At 28.8% G+C, this 16,889-nt stretch overlaps 1 protein-coding gene and 1 long non-coding RNA gene across 2 annotated transcripts; both read right to left on the bottom strand.

Annotated features, from left to right (window-relative positions):
• Positions 1-1,020: 1,020 nt before the first annotated feature.
• LOC129292731 (uncharacterized) lies at positions 1,021-3,097 on the bottom strand. Its single transcript, XR_008588957.1, has 3 exons — positions 3,015-3,097; positions 1,252-1,333; positions 1,021-1,139 (listed from the first exon to the last, which is right to left on the bottom strand). It is a non-coding gene; the product is annotated as an uncharacterized LOC129292731 (long non-coding RNA).
• Positions 3,098-10,828: 7,731 nt separating this feature from the next.
• Positions 10,829-16,405, bottom strand: LOC129292313 (uncharacterized). Its single transcript, XM_054929887.1, has 3 exons — positions 16,307-16,405; positions 11,050-11,620; positions 10,829-10,902 (listed from the first exon to the last, which is right to left on the bottom strand). Exons 1-3 carry the CDS (start codon positions 16,403-16,405, stop codon positions 10,829-10,831), a joined length of 744 nt encoding a protein of 247 aa, XP_054785862.1.
• Between the last annotated feature and the right edge of the window lie 484 nt (positions 16,406-16,889).

The following is a 16,889-nucleotide window of genomic DNA, read 5'->3' on the forward strand; positions in this document are numbered from 1 at the left end:
GGGGGCGAGGATGCCAAAGTTTAATTATTCAAAATTCAAAATGTACTATGGTTCAAATTACTCCTAGAGCTATATATATAGTTTACGGTCCAAATGCATATTAAATAGTTGTTTACCAATAAAAAATGTATTGTTAATTTGGTAATGAACAATAATTAATAAAAATAACTTCATTTATTGTAACACTAATGAAAATCATCATTCTGCATAACAATAACCAAAAATAAAGTGAATTATCAGTTTTAATGTAACCCATAACCAAAATTCAAATCTTGAATGTTTCCTGATCACGCGCTTGTATTTCTTCTTTTGGAGCCGCTTGCTTTATTCTTATCGTTGAGGAAAACACTTGTCAACACATTCTTACACACAAGGGACGCCTTCAATAGTTCGATACCCTATTGAAAAAAAAAAAAGCAACTAGATTACTATATTATATATTCAGTTAAGACAAAAAATTTAAAAAAAAAAAAACAAACAAGAAAGAGTAGGCTTTGTTAGATTTTATATATTAAAACCACTAAATAATGCCTAACATGGCCATATTATACACACACACACCCCACCTCTTCTCTGCCCAACTCAACGACCCTTTCTTTTAAGGAAGCAATATCTTGATCTTTGATGTCGAATTTAGAGAGCAAAGTGAGGGTTGAATTGAGAGGCATTGGGAAAACTTCTAAATCATCCATCACTGTGTAATTCATCACATCTCCTTTCAAATCTTCTGCGATCTCAACAGCATCATTTTTTTCATCATCGTCAACATCTAAAGACATTGGAATCAAACACATTGGACATGTAGGGTTAACAATACTCATATAATTTTTGCACCGATAGTTGCACTTATATAGTTGCTCTTCAGGCTCCTGCTTGGTTTCCTTATCCTTGTTATCTTGATTCAACATGTAATTAGCAGCATCTTTGTTGAAATCCTTTATGCTTTCATAGAATTTCCCAAAGCAACCGGCTGTGTCATTCTTGGTTACAAGTGACGAAACCGGTGAGCGATGTAGATCGATGAGCATGTTTACAAAACCCTTCGATGCATCTGCGAAAACAACTCTTTGCGTTTTTGTATCAATGTAAAGCTTCAAGCTTACTTTGGTGGTTGATGTTGATGATGGTGGCGGTGCCTTCTAAATAAATAGAGCAAAATAAAACAGATATATAAAAAACAATGGTTGAATTAATTAAAAGAAAATTAAAGCTGCTGGATAACATCAATCCGGATTCAGGGACAATGGGTACCTCCTGACTTTCAGACGCTGTCCACATTTTCAGTGAAGATTATGCTATTTGACTCTGTTTCTTTTACGAATACTATTTCTTCCTTTGGCCCCAAAAAAAAAACAAGAAATTAAACAAATATATTATCAAGCTATTGATCCATTAATAGAGGACATAATCAACAACACAACACACACAAGACTAACTAATTGAAACTCAAGATCGACAAGGTAAATACAAAATTCGGAACAATTTCTACTATATTGAACTTTAAGAAGGTAAGTTGAAACTGATGATGATCTGAGAGAGAGCGAGAGAGATGAACAGATCATGGAAAGGCTATGGATGGATAAGAACTTATAGGTTTTGATATTCATTTGATAATGTGATTTTAAAAAAAATCTATATTTAAAATTTAAATTTGTATCCGATCAAAATCATTCATGATTATGCCATTCTCATTGAGATTGCAATCGACTTTCGCGTTATGTTTATAATTTGAAATTTGAAATATGGATCTTCAATTTGGGTTTATATTAAGGTTTGAATTTTGAATATCGCTTAAGACGATGGATTTGAATATTAGATTTAAAATGTTATATTTAAACATTTTTTTGTTGTGGTAGTATAAAAAATTTTAAGTTTAAAGAAAATAATGAAAAGAGGAAGATAAGAAATGAAAATGAGAAGAGAAAAAGAGAATTAAGATGATTAATATTTCAAACAATTATGACATATAAGAGAAAATAAAAATTATAATAAAATGCGATTTTAAATTTTGATTAATTGGTTAAATCTGGCGAATTCAAATCCAAACCTAAATTCATATAAATTATTAATATTTAATGCGAATCAATAGTAAATTTAATAATCAAATAAAGACATCTCCCTTTAGTATTTCGGAATCCTTATTTGTATCTTTAAAATCTAAATCTAAAGTTTAGTCTAATTTTCATTGTGTCAAAAAAATATATAAAATATTATATCAGTGTGTGACCGAAGTATTGTATCAAAAAATAATGTGGAATCCGTTACTGAAAAATAAGCTAATGATGGGTTTGGAATAATGGACCCTGAGAGGGAAATATATATATCTATATATATATATATATATATATTAAAGAAATAATTATACTTATTATCGGATAAAGTTAAGTAAATAAACATAAAAATCATATGTGCAACCAAATCAATTGTGTATAATTTAAAATTTTGAGCTTTGATAGCATGTTTTCTAAATTTATCTTAACTCATTGTTTATTATATGGAAAATTTAAGTCATGAAATTGAGATGAAGATTGTTTCTTTACAATTTTCTCTTAAAACTATTTTATTTTATGTGCCTTTTATAAAAAAATTCAATCTACCCATATCCCAACTTATGCTTTTTTATAACAAAGTATATTTTATTAATTAATATAAAAAACTATTTAACTGATTTTTTTTTTTTGGGAAAACTTGCCCACCCTCATTATAACCTAAATTCGCCATTGTTTGTGAGAGACAATGTTTTAGGAACCAACTAGATCATTGGGTTAGGGCATTTGAATTTGGTTCATAACATTATCGTAGGGTCAAGGGCATTGTCGACTTGGAAGGATAGAATGGTTTAACCAAATTCAATTCAAATGAGAATTAATTCATTGGGAAATTTTTGTATGAACCACGTCATAATAGAAGACAAACATTAAAATAATACACAAGAAACAATGGATGAATGTAAATATAAAACAGAGGAACAAGTCAAATACAAAATCAAATTAACCAAGTAAAATTAAACTTACTTGAAGAAGGTAAGTCGATTGAAACTGATATGTGTGTGTATGTGTGAGAGAGAGAATGGAGGGAGAAGAACTTAAGCCTCGAGAAGGTACGGAGAAGGAATGGATGTAACTTCGCTTGTTTTATATATATATATAGAGAGAGAGGGGGGGTTGATAATGGGATTTGAAAAAAAATTCTATCATTGAAATTTAAATTTTGACTTAATCAAAATCATCTCTGCTTGATCATGCCAATCTCAGTAAGATTGCAACCGAATTAAATCGAATATCGTTTTAGGCTTAAAACTTGAAAAGTTTGATCAATTATGCTGATTTTACACATCCAGATTTCACACTGTGTGTAGCTCAACTATCCTGATAATATTTCGATTACAGCTCATACTGTAACTCATGTTCTCAAACAAAGAAGGAAGAATGTACGGCTTTTAGAAGTTTAAGCATTATGCAAGAATCAAGAGGAGGAACTGCAAGAAGTCACCTGAATCTAAGCAAAACTGGCATACTAGTCTCTTTATCTTGGCGGTTAGGGTTTCAAACTTGATAATAAAAACTTGTGTTTAAAGTAATGGCTCAGTTAGTTGGTTAGTTATGTTGAGTTAAAAATATGAAAAAAAAAAAAATCGAAGGAAGTAAATGCTATAAAATGGAGAACATTTCAGATCATGGCGTTTCATTGGCTTATAACTGTTTTTTTTTTTTGGAAAGAACAGGAAGGGCGGACGTGATTTGATTCTTTGAATGAGAATATAGATAATTCTAATTAATAGTCTCTCCAATGCAATGTACATTAGATACGTGGAGGGAGTATCTAATGCACGCCAATATAATACATATATACTTTTTAATTTTATTTAGGTTAAAATACATAAAACCCTCCTGAACTTTAAGACAGTTGCAAATAACCTCCCTTACTTTTAAAAGTTTAAAATTAACTCCCCTAATCTTTAATTTTATTTTTCAAAACCCCTTATTGTTAATTATGCTATTTTTTCAGGAAGGTTAAAATGTCATTCAACTAAAAAAATGTTATAATCTACTCTAATATTACCATGTTAGATCAATTTTAAAATTTATCTATTATTTAAAAATTTAATATTTAAAATTTTAAATATTTTAGCCATATGCATTACATTAATCTAACATGAAATATAAATAAAAATTTATCTTTTAAAACAATAAAATCATGCACCATTGATAACAAAAAAAACTAGATAAAACAAATATAAACATAAATATTCAAAATTTTATAGAGCGATAATAATATTTTTTTTTTTGTCATCAATGCCTCAACTATCCAAAAAATATAAGAAATTTAAAGAGTTATACAATATAATATTTTTGTTTAATAACATTTTTAGTTGAATGACATTTTAACCCTCATAAAAAAGTAACTTAATTAATAATAGGGGGTTTTGAAAAATAAAATTATAGGTTAGGGGGTTAATTTTAAACTTTTAAAGGTGAAAGTAGTTATATACATCTGTCTCAAAATTCAGGAGGGTTTTATGTATTTTAGCCTTTTATTTATAAGTCATTTTTAAATAATTTACTAAAATTAAAAATCATGTAATTAAATTATTAATATTGTTTCTGAATTCACTCTTATTAAATCTTTTTTTAGCTGAAACCCTTATTAAATCTTAAAAAAAAATATGTTATCTCTCCTATAGCTTTTTTACCCGCTATTCACAAAAAATTGTAAAAGGGTAAAATTTTAAAAATAGTTGATGATAATTATGTTTTTTTTATATAAAGTGACTTATAAAAAGGAATATAAATTTTTCTAGATTTATATTAAAAAATAACTTATACTTCTTCCTGTCCTAATTATAATAATGACGTTATACTGCAGAAATTGCATTTCGTGCCTTTTATTGTCGGTTATATAAAAAACTAGTATTAAAAAAAAGGTAGTGGCTTAATTATAAATAACAAGAAAACTTTTAACATCGGTTTATAATTAAATCATTGTTAAAATCTATTTTCCATGTTGGTTTCTTATTAATTGATGGTGAAAATTAAAAAACAAAATGAAAAAAATAGACATTTGACGTCGGTTCTTTAATGAACCAACATTAAATGTCTTGCTTTTCAAGTCAGTTTTAACACAAACCGACGTGAAAAGTGCATTAAAAAAAAAAGGTTCGCTTTTATTGTCAATTCTATAAAGAACCGACGTTAAAAGTGAATGTTTTGCTTTATATTAGAAACACAATGTCATTTCGCACCAGTTCGTCATTTTCTCACAATTTTGCATTTCTTCTCCCAAGGTTGCATCTTTTCCCTCCAGAGACTCCATCTAGGGTTTTTGATTGTCGTCTACCGCCATGAGTCGTCATCCGTTGTTCACCTAACTGTCGTCCGTCCAACCATCAACGTTTTCCAAAAGGTTTTTTTCACACACTCTTTTTTTGCTCCCTCTTCCCTTTTCCTCCTTCCTCCATTGTTATTAAATACTTATCTTCAACAATTTTTTTGCCTGTTTTGCTTTAACATTTTTAGTTTATGATTTCTTCTTCAACTTCCCTCTTTCATTGTTGCGGGTTCCAAGTAAGTTCCATTTTTTTTCACCAATTTTTTTAGTTTTTGAAATTTATGTTAGATGGGTACATTTGAAGTTTTTGAATTTCTAGCTATGATTCTTCAGCCTCCCTCTTCCATTTGTTGCTAAAATTTATTTAATTTTTATTTTATTGCTGAAATTTATATTGTTAAAAATTTCATATGGCTGAATTATTTATATTAGAAATATAAAACACTTGAGATTTGAGTTTATTTGGGTTAAATTTGATTATTGTTAAAATTTTGAAATGTCTAACTTTTAGAGGAAATGCTACCAAATTTTTTTTCCTGAACTTTATAAATTGATAAACAAATATGATTGAACTAATAAATATATATATATATATATATATACTTTATCTAATCATACTTTTAGAAATTTATAGGTTTTAAGTTTTGGATGTATAAAAAAATAAATAATATTTTTAAAAAATTAAACTTTTAACAATGGTTGTTGTAATAACCATTGTGAAAAGTCAACTTTTCACGTCGATTGCACAAAAAACCAACATGGAAAATAACCTCTAATTAGCTCACCAAAAAAAAAAGATGTTAAGTTATTAACTTTGTCTAAAAATAGAATAAAATTTTCTAATTTTATTTCTATTTAAATGAAGAATTTTTAAATTTACATTACATTCTCATAGTTAATGAGTTTAAATAGAATTATATTAAAAATATAATAAATACCTAATCAGGTATCTTATATTAAGAATAAAAAAAATCTTTCAAAAAATACCCTCAAATAAGGACCGAAAGGAGTAGAATGGAAGGAGTGCAGATTAAAGACACAAAAGAAATTAGAAACATGACTTTGGTAACGAAAAATTTAGCATATATAACCCAAATTAAATTAAAAGGTTAGGATAATGAGACTTTTAGTCCTTTAAATTTGCCTCAACTATTGATTTGGTCCCTCAAGTTTAATTTTGTTGATTTGATCCCTTATGTTTTTCTTAAATTATTATGTGAGTCCTTTAAATTTTAAAACACAAATTGACTTTTAAAATAATCTAATGTATAAAGTTTATTGATGGGTTGGTATGTATATGTAGCTAAATAATAACAAATTAACCCTGAAATCAGTTTAACTTTTATCAATATAATCCCTTTCATTGTGTCTTGTTCTCTTGTTTTTAAAAATTTTAGAGTCTGGCTTTTTTTCTACCTAATTAATTATCCTTCTTTTCATTAACCTACATGACTGCCATCTATACTTTGCTATTGATGTCAGCAAATTTTAACAATGTAACCTCTCCTTTTCAAACAATGGGATTAATAACCAAAGTAAACTTAATGTACTAAATTGATAAAAATAAAACTTGAAAGATTAAATTAATAATTAAAATAAATTTAAAAGAGTAAAAGTTGCATTACTCTGAATGTAAATTATCAGTCTTTATTAATGTAAGACATCACAAAAATTCAGAGGCCGACGTCGGTATTCTTTCTTTTCAAGCCACATGGTTTCACTCTGCTTACATGGTGATGGATGATCTTGAGGTTCAGCCTATGTCTACCATTTCTTGCTTTACCTTACTGAACAAATTTAACGTCAAAGATGTTAGTGCCTTGCAAGAAAGGACCGTTGAGCTAGGCATTGAAGAGGTAAGTCGTGTATTACTATTTCTGTTTGAAAATATTTGCCATATAAGATTATGTGCACAGCTCAAGAAGTTATTAAATAGTATAAATAATAGAGATGGTATGATATTTTAGGTCATTAATATAGTTGTCTTGAAAATAATTGTGTTTTTCTCTTAATCTGTCATTGATAATCATTCATGTTGTTTTATTAGTGATTTTTCTCTCTCATTTTTTTTTTTAATTTACTAGGGTATCAAACTGCTTAAGGCCTCACTCCAGAGCAATCAATTCTTGACAAATGCTTTTCTGAAGAACATGGGGGACTAAAAGGGAGCAAAAAGGAATTTCTTGCAAAGTTCAAAATGTTGAGACTTGGTTTATGATGGATTGAAATTGATGATTGTTCAAGCATCGATTTAGCATCAATTTACTTTTGTTAAAGAGACATTGCCCATTGGTGGATTTCTACGACAAATTGATAATTGTCCAAGCATAGATTTACTTTGGTTAAAGAGACATTGCCTGTTGGTGCATTTCTATCTACTTGCAAGATTTTATTATAGCCTATTTAATTATTTCTTTCTTTTTTAGAGAAAATCATATTGAATGATCGATAATATCTAGTTTTTCTGTGAAATGTAGATTGATGGATCAGAAAACAACTAATTAACCCCTACAGTAGGAAGTCCTTTTTGTTTTGGCCCCTGATGTAAGGCCTTTTTAATGACAATTTCCTTCATTTCTAAGGCCAAGACTCGAACCTGACGAAATAAGCCTAATAAGAACAGTGTTTCGTGTTTGACTATTTGATTCAATTAATAAAAAATTGGCAAAATAAATTAAGTTATTTTGAGATATCCATATTAGTTTTATGACTACATTTTATTCAATTATGATGTTTAGATGTAATGTTTTTGCACGATTTAAATTATAGTTGTCACATAAAAACCTAAAAACAGTAAAGTAATTTTGAGTATGAAATGACCATAATATTTTGGAAAAATTATTCCCCCATCATCAGCGTTGCCTAATGGATCATTGCGAAAAACCCTAAAGGCAACAAGGTTGCTGGAGCCCTATCAATGGAAAGTCACCAGAGCTCTGGTGCCGGTGATAATTTTCTTCAATAATTGGTAAAGGTAGCCAAGGGTGACCACCAATTCATCAAGCTTATTTGATCACATATAGCCAATATATATATATATATATGTGTGTGTGTGTGTGTAGTAACTCAAGCTTTTAATTTAAGTTTTTTTAAGTATTAGTCCTTCATTAATAAGTATCTATTTAAGTTTTAACAATAATTTATTTAAAATTAACATTCATTTAAAATTAAACAAGTTAAAAAAAACTAATAGAATGGGCTTACTTGTATAATTATTAATCCTTCATCTACAAGTATCCATTTTGGCTTTAACAATTTAGAAAAACTAATAGGATGGGTTTATCCATTTGGATTTTAATAATTTATTTGAAATTAACAATTCATTCAGGCTTTAACAATTTAGAAAAATTGATAGGTAAGCTTAATTATACAAGTATCAATCTTTCATCAATAAGTATCTATTTAGGTTTTGATAACAACTCATTTGAAATTAACAATCCATTTAAGCTTTAACAAGTTAGAAAAACTGATAGGATTAGCTTAATTATATAAGTGTTAGTCCTTCATCAACAAATATCTATTTAGGTTTTGACAATAATTCATTTAAAATTAATAACAGTCCATTTAAAATTTAACAAGTTAGAAAAATTGACAGCACATGTCTGATAAAATGTGTTCACCTTGCACAAACATGCCATTTAAGTTTTGACAACAATGCAATTGTGTTAATTTATGTAGAGTAAACACTTATTCCATTAGACTTATGCACTCTTTTTTTTTTAATTTGTTAAAACTCGAATGGATTGTTGTTAATTTTGAATGAATCTTGTTGATAAAGGACTAACAATTGCACAATTAAGCTCATCCTATCAGTTGTTTTAACTTGTTAAAGCCTGAATGGATTATTGTTAATTTTGAATGGGTTGTTATCAAAACCTAAATAGATACTTGTTGATGAAGGATTAACACTTGCACAATTAAACCTATCCTATCAATATTTCTAACTTGTTAAAGCCCGAATGGATTGTTGTTAATTTCGAATAGCTTGTTGTCAAAATGTGAATAGATACTTATTGATGAAGGACTAACATTTGCACATATTAAACCCATCCTATTATTTTTTCTAACTTGTTAAAGCCCAAACGGCTTGTTAATTTTGAACGAGTTGTTGTCAAAATTTAAATAGGTACTTATTGATAAAAGACTAACATTTGCACAATTAAGCCCATCCTATTATTTTTTTTCTGACTTATTAAATCCTGAATGGATTGTTATTAATTTTGAATAAATTGTTGTTAAAATTTGAATCCCACCGACCCACCACATACATACATACATACAGATATATATATATATATATTGCTTATGTATGATTAAATTAAGCACATCCTATCAGTTTTTCTAACTTGTCAAAGCTCAAATAGATTGTTGTTAATTTTGAACGAGTTGTTGTCAAAATCTAAATAGGTACTTATTGATAAAGGACTAACATTTATACAATTAAACCCATCCTATTTTTTTCCTAACTTATTAAATCTTGAATAGATTGTTATTAATTTTGAATAAATTATTGTTAAAATTCAAATGTATACTAACATTTGTAGAAGCTTGAATTAAAAGCTTGGACAACTACATACTTACATACATAGATATATATATATATATATATTGCTTATGTATAATTAAATGGGTTGGTTACTTGGTGGCCACTAAGCTCATGAGATTAAACCCTCCCTTAACCACCTTTATCAATTACTGAAGAAAATTGTCACTTGGTGACATAGGCTTCTGGTGACCTTGTAGCTAGCAGGGTCTCCTGTTATAGTCCATGTTTTTGATGTCTTCAAATCTGGAAGCTACAACGAAGGAAAAATCAGACGTTGATGGAGCGTGCTAACTCAACGAGGGCTTAAATTAAGGTTGGCCACTGGAGGCTGTGCATGAAGTTGGTGTCGATCACATGGACATAATCGTGGTGTTAAAGGCTTCACTCCTACCAGTCGCTGGTTTATAATTGTGTAGGAATGGAGATTGAGAACAGCCAACCTAAGCACGAGCAAGATGACTGGACAAGGACGACAAGCGAGCTGGGTTATCTTGGCAGAATTAGTTTCTAGAGAAGATGAGGAGGAGGAGGAAGAAGAGGGAGACACAGGGGGAAGAGAGAGTGGGCCCACTTAAAGTTAAAGTAATGACATTTACTTTAAATTAACAATTAACAATGGGAGCAAGATGTCTCATGTTTAATTATTTAAGATTTAAAATGTACTAATTATGAGTATAGGGTCCACATTACCTCTATACCTATATATAAGTTCGGGTCCAAATGCATATTAACTAGTTGTTTACCCATAAAAACTGTATCATTAATTTGGTAATGAACAATAATTAATAAAAATAACGTCATTTGTCATAACACTAATGAAAATAATCATTCAGCATAACAAATATAACCAACAATAAAGTAAATTATCAGCTTCAATGTAACCCATAACCAAAATTCAGATCTTGAATGTTTCCTGATCATGAGCTTGTATTTCTTCTTTTGGAGCCCCTCGCTTTATTCATATCGTTGAGGAAAACACTTGTCAACACATTCTTGCACAGAAGGGACGCCTTCAATAGTTCGATACCCTATTAAAAAGAAAAGAAAAAAAGCAACTAGATTATATTCAGTGAAGACAAAAAATTTTAAGAAAAAACAAGAAAGAGTAGAGGCTTTGTTAGATTATATATATTAAAATCACTAAATAATGCCTAACATGATCATATTATACACACACAGCTCTTCTCTGCCCAACTCAACGACCCTTTCTTTCAAGGAAGCAATATCTTTGATGTCAAATTTAGACAGCAAAGTGAGGGTTGCATTGACAGGCATTGGGAAAACTTCTAAATTATCCATCACTGTGTAGTTCGTCACATCTCCTTTCAAAGCTTCTGTGATCTCAACAGCATCATTTTTTTCATCATTGTCAACATCTAAAGACATTGGATTCAAACACAATGGACATGTAAAGTTAACAATCGTCATATAGTTTTGGCACCAAATGTCGCACTTGTATACTTGCTTTTTAGGCTTCTGCTTGGTTTCCTTATCCTTGTTATCTTGATTCAACATGTAATTAGCAGCATCTTTGTTGAAATTCTTTATGCTTTCATAGAATTTCCTAACGCAACCGGCCGTGTCATTCTTGTTTACGAGCGACGAAACCGGTGAGCGATGTAGATCGATGAGCATGTTTACAAAACCCTTCGATGCATCTGCGAAAACAACTGTTTGCGTTTTTGTATCAATGTAAAGCTTCAAGCTTACTTTGGTTGTTGATGTTGATGATGGTGGCGGTGCCTTCTAAATAAATAGAGCAAAATAAAACAGATATATAAAAAACAATGGTTAAATTAATTAAAAGAAAATTAAAGCTGCTGGATAACATCAATCCGGATTCAGGGACAATGGGTACCTCCTGACTTTCAGACGCTGTCCACATTTTCAGTGAAGATTATGCTATTTGACTCTGTTTCTTTTACTAATACTATTTCTTCCTTTGGCCAAAAAAAAAACAAGAAATTAAACAAATATATTATCAAGCTATTGATCCATTAATAGAGGACATAATCAACAACACAAGACTAGCTAATTGAAACTCAAGATCGACAAGGTAAATACAAAATTCGGAACAATTTCTACTATATTGAACTTTAAGAAGGTAAGTTGAAACTGATGATGATCTGAGAGAGAGCGAGAGAGATGAACAGATCATGGAAAGGCTATAGAGGGATAAGAACTTATAGGTTTTGATAAAAAATTCTATATTTAAAATTTAAATTTTGATCTGATCAAAATCATTCATGATTATGCCAGTCTCATTGAGATTGCAATCGACTTTCGCGTTATGTTTATAATTTGAAATTTGAAATATGGATCTTCAATTTGGGTTTATATTAAGGTTTGAATTTTGATTCGCTTAAAACGATGGATTTGAATATTAGATTTTTAATGTCATATTTAAACATTTTTTTGTTGTGGTAGTATAAAAAATTTTAAGTTTAAAGAAAATAATGAAAAAAGGAAGATAAGAAATGAAAATGAGAAGAGAAAAAGAGAATTAGGATGATTGATATTTCAAACAATTATGACATATAAGAGAAAATAAAAATTATAATAAAATGTGATTTTAAATTTTGATTAATTGGTTAAATCTGGCGAATTCAAATCCAAACCTAAATTCATATAAATTATTAATATTTAATGCGAATCAATAGTAAATTTAATAATCAAATAAAGACATCTCCCTTTAGTATTTCGGGATTCTTATCCTTATATCTTCAAAATCTAAATCCAAAGTTTAATATAATTTTCATTGTCAAAAAATATATAAAATATTATATTAGTCGGTGACCGAAGTATTGTATCAAAAAATAATTTGAAATCCGTTACTGAAAAATAAGCAAATGATGGGTTTAGAATAATAGACCCTAAGATGGAAATACATACATACATATATATATATATATATATATATATATTTAAAAGAAATAGTGATACTTCTTATCGGATAAAGTTAAGTATATAGACACAAAAATCATATGTGCAACCAAATCAATTGTGTGTAATTTAAAATTTTGAGCTTTGATAGCATGTCTTCTACATTTATCTTAATTCATTGTTTATTATATGGAAAATTTTATTCATGAAATTGAGATGAAGATTGTTTCTTTACAATTTTCTCTTAAAACTATTTTATTTTCTGTGCCTTTTATAAAAAATTCAATCTACCTATATCCCAACTTATGCTTTTTTTTATAACAAAGTATATTTTATTAATTAATATAAAAAACTATTTAACTGAAAAATATTTTTTTAACATTTGCCCACCCTCATTGTAACCTACATTCGCTATTGTGTGTGAGAGACAATGTTTTAGGAACCAACTAGATCATCGGCTTAGGGCATTTGAATTTGGTTCATAGCATTATCGTAGGGTCAAGGGCATTGTCGACTTGGAAGGATAGAATGGCTTAACCAAATTCAATTCAAATGAGAATTAATTCATTGGGAAATTTTTTTTATGGATCACGTCATAATAGAAGACAAACATTACAAAAGTACACAAGAAACAATGGAAGAATGTAAGTACAAAACAGAGGAACACGTCAAATAGAAAATCAATTTAACAAAGTAAAATTAAACTTACTTGAAGAAGGTGAGGTTATTGAAACTGATATGTGTGTGTATGCGTGAGAGAGAGAATGGAGGGAGAAGAACTTAAGCGTTGAGAAGATACGGAGAAGGAATGGATGTAATAGGTTGATAATGGGGTTTTAAAAAAATAATAATTCTAGCATTGAAATTTAAATTTTGACTTAATCAAATCATCTCTATTTGATCATGCCAATCCCAGTAAGATTGCAACCGAATTAAATCGAATATCGTTTTAGGCTTAAAACTTGAAAGGTTGATCTCCAAGTTGGGTCGGTGATTTGGTTTTCAGATCAAAATCTCATTTTTTTAAAAAAACAAATTTATGTATTTATAAATGATATTAGAATTAAAACAATGATATCCAAAAAGAATGATGTCGAATTAAAGTCTTAATAGATCTGAGCAGCTACAAAACAAGAAATTGCAATTCTTATAAATTCATCTCATAATAAAGGAAATTATTGTGATGAAATATTCCACATTCATTACAAAAGGTAAATTTTCTGATTTGGATTCAATCAAGAATTAATTCACAATCAATTTCATAATTTTGTAAAGCCCCATTAAATTGGAGTATGCTAAATATATACTCGTTAATTATATTTGACATTAATGACCTGATTTTGATCAAGGAAGGATTGGTAATTTCAACAATTTAGAATTCTTTATTTGAGTGATATAAAAAGTTTTAAATTAAAAGACAACAAAGCAAAATGAGAAACGAAAACATTAAGAAAGCAAGAATTATAAAGTGACTATACTGACTAATATTTCAATTTCAAATAATTAAATGGTATGCATCTGAGATTTGAAATTTAGAAAATATAATAAAATATGAATTGTAGTTGGATATTTTAATTTAGCATTAATCAGCAATATACTCCATAAACTATTATGGAAGTAACATTCTGGACTTTAAACTCATGAAATATATAAAAAGTTCCTTCACCTTACCCATGACGTTAAGTAGATGAACATTGACCGTTAATTATATTGAAAGAGAATATGGTTTGACTACATTTTGCCAAGTTGGCATACCGCGTGAGATCTTGGGTTGTACTCTTTTGAGTTGATTTAATACATATGTTTAGTTTCTAATCAGTAATAATAATAATAATAATAATAATAATAATAATTAAAGTTTGATCAATTATGCTGATTTTACACTTCCAGTTTTCACACTGTGTGTAGCTCAACTATCCTGATAATATTTCGATTGCAGCTCATACTGCAACTCATGTTCTCAAACAAAGAAGGAAGAATGTACGGCTTTTAGAAGTTTAAGCATTATGCAAGAATCAAGAAGGGGAAACGCAAGAAGTCACCTGAATCTAAGCAAAACTGGTCCATTAGTCTCTTTATCTTGACGGTTAGGGTTTCAAACTTGATAATAAAAACTTGTGTTTTAAGTAATGGCTCAGTTAGTTGGTTAGTTATGTTGATTTAAAAATATATAAAAAAAAAATCGGAGGAAGTATATGCTATAAAATGGAGAACATTTCAGATCATGGCGTTTCATTGGCTTATAACTTTTTTTTTTCCTGGAAGAACAACAGGAAGGGTGGACGTGATTTGATTCTTTGAATCAGAATTTAGATAATTTTAATTAACATTCTCTCAAATGCAATGTACATTAGACACGTGGAGGGAGTATATCATCCACGCCAGCATAATGCATACTTTTTAATTTTATTTATAAGTCATTTTTAAATAGTTTACTAAAATTAAAAAATCGTGTAATTAAATTATTAATGTTGTTTCTCAATTCACCCTTATTAAATCCTTTTTTAGCTGAAACCCTTGTTAAATCATAAATATATATGTGTGTGTGTGTGTTATCTCTCCTATAGATTTTTTACCCACTATTCATAAAAAATTGTGAAAGGATGAAATTAAAAAAATAATTAGTGATAATTATGTTTTTTCATATAAAGTGATTTATAAAAAGAATCATAAATTTTTCTAGATTTCTTCTAAAAAAATAACTTATACTTCTTCCTGTCCTAATTATAATAATGAACCTCTAACTACCTTACCAAAAAAAAAAAGGATGTTAAGTTATTAACTTTGTCTAAAAATAAGATTTTTTAAATTTACATTACATTCTCATAGTTAATAAGTTTAAATAGAATTATATTAAAAAATATAATAAATACCTAATCAGGTATCTTATATTAAGAATTAAAAAATATTTCAAAAAATATCCTCAAATAAGGAGGGAAAGGAGTAGAATGGACGGAGTACAGATTAAAAAGACACAAAAGAAATTAGGAAAATTACTCTGGTAACGAAAAGTTTAATGAAAATCATTGAGTCCACATAGCATACAAAAATTAAAGTCATAGGCTAAGATAATGAGACTTTTAGCACTTCAAGTTTGCCTCAACTAATGATTTGGTCCCTCAAATTTATTTTTTTTTATTTGATCTCTTATGTTTTTTTAAATTATTATGTGAGTGCTTTAAATTTCAAAACACAAACCACATAATCTAATGTGTAAAGTTTATTGATGAGTTGGTATGTATATGTAGCTAAATAAGAACAAATTAACCCTCAAATTAGTTTAACTTTTATCAATATAATCCCTTTCATTGTGTTTTGTTCTCTTGTTTTTTAAAATGCTTTTTCTCTACCAAATTAATTATCCTTCTTTTCATGAACCTGCGTGGTTGCCATCAATCACTACAAAAAAAATGACTTTCAGCGGTGACTTTCAACGATGACACTAAAAAGTCACCGCTAATTCTCAATTTTCAGCGGTGACAATAAAAGTCGCCGCTAAAAGTGTGACTTTCTGCGGCGACAAGATATAGTCGCCGCTGATTGTCAAACTTTCAACGGCGACAAGTACATGTCACCGCAGAAAGTCACACTTTCAGCGACGACATCTGCTGTCGCCGCTGAAAGTCGAGAATCAGCGGCGACATACATGTCACGGCTGAAAGTCGAGAATCAGCAGCGACTTTCTAGTGTAGCCGCTGATCATTAGCATTTTTATAATTTTTGTAAAAAGATTATGTTGCAAGTTTCAACGATGACATACAAGTCACCGCTGAAAATTGATAATTAGCGGCGACTTTTTAGTATCGCCACTGATTGTTAGCTTTCTTATGCTTTAGAAATTAAATTTTATGATAATTTTAATTTTTGTGTTTTCAAAATTAGATTAAAGTATTTTTCATAAGAAAAAATATATTTTTTTTTATCAATTTCATGATGTTATTTTTATTTAAGTTTCAATTTATTTTCATTTCCATTTATTTAACCAAGTTGTATGAATGAATGAATGTATGTATGTATGTATAGATACAGATACATATCTTTTAATATTACAAGTGGAGAGAGGTTTATATTAAGAGATAGAGAAAAGGCCATTTAACTCAATGCCTGCAAAATCAAAAGTCTTCTAATTTTA

Source organism: Prosopis cineraria, unplaced genomic scaffold, assembly GCF_029017545.1.
Source record: "Prosopis cineraria cultivar Desert tree isolate PC_DT_omini unplaced genomic scaffold, ASM2901754v1 PC14, whole genome shotgun sequence".
Lineage (NCBI taxonomy): Eukaryota > Viridiplantae > Streptophyta > Magnoliopsida > Fabales > Fabaceae > Prosopis > Prosopis cineraria.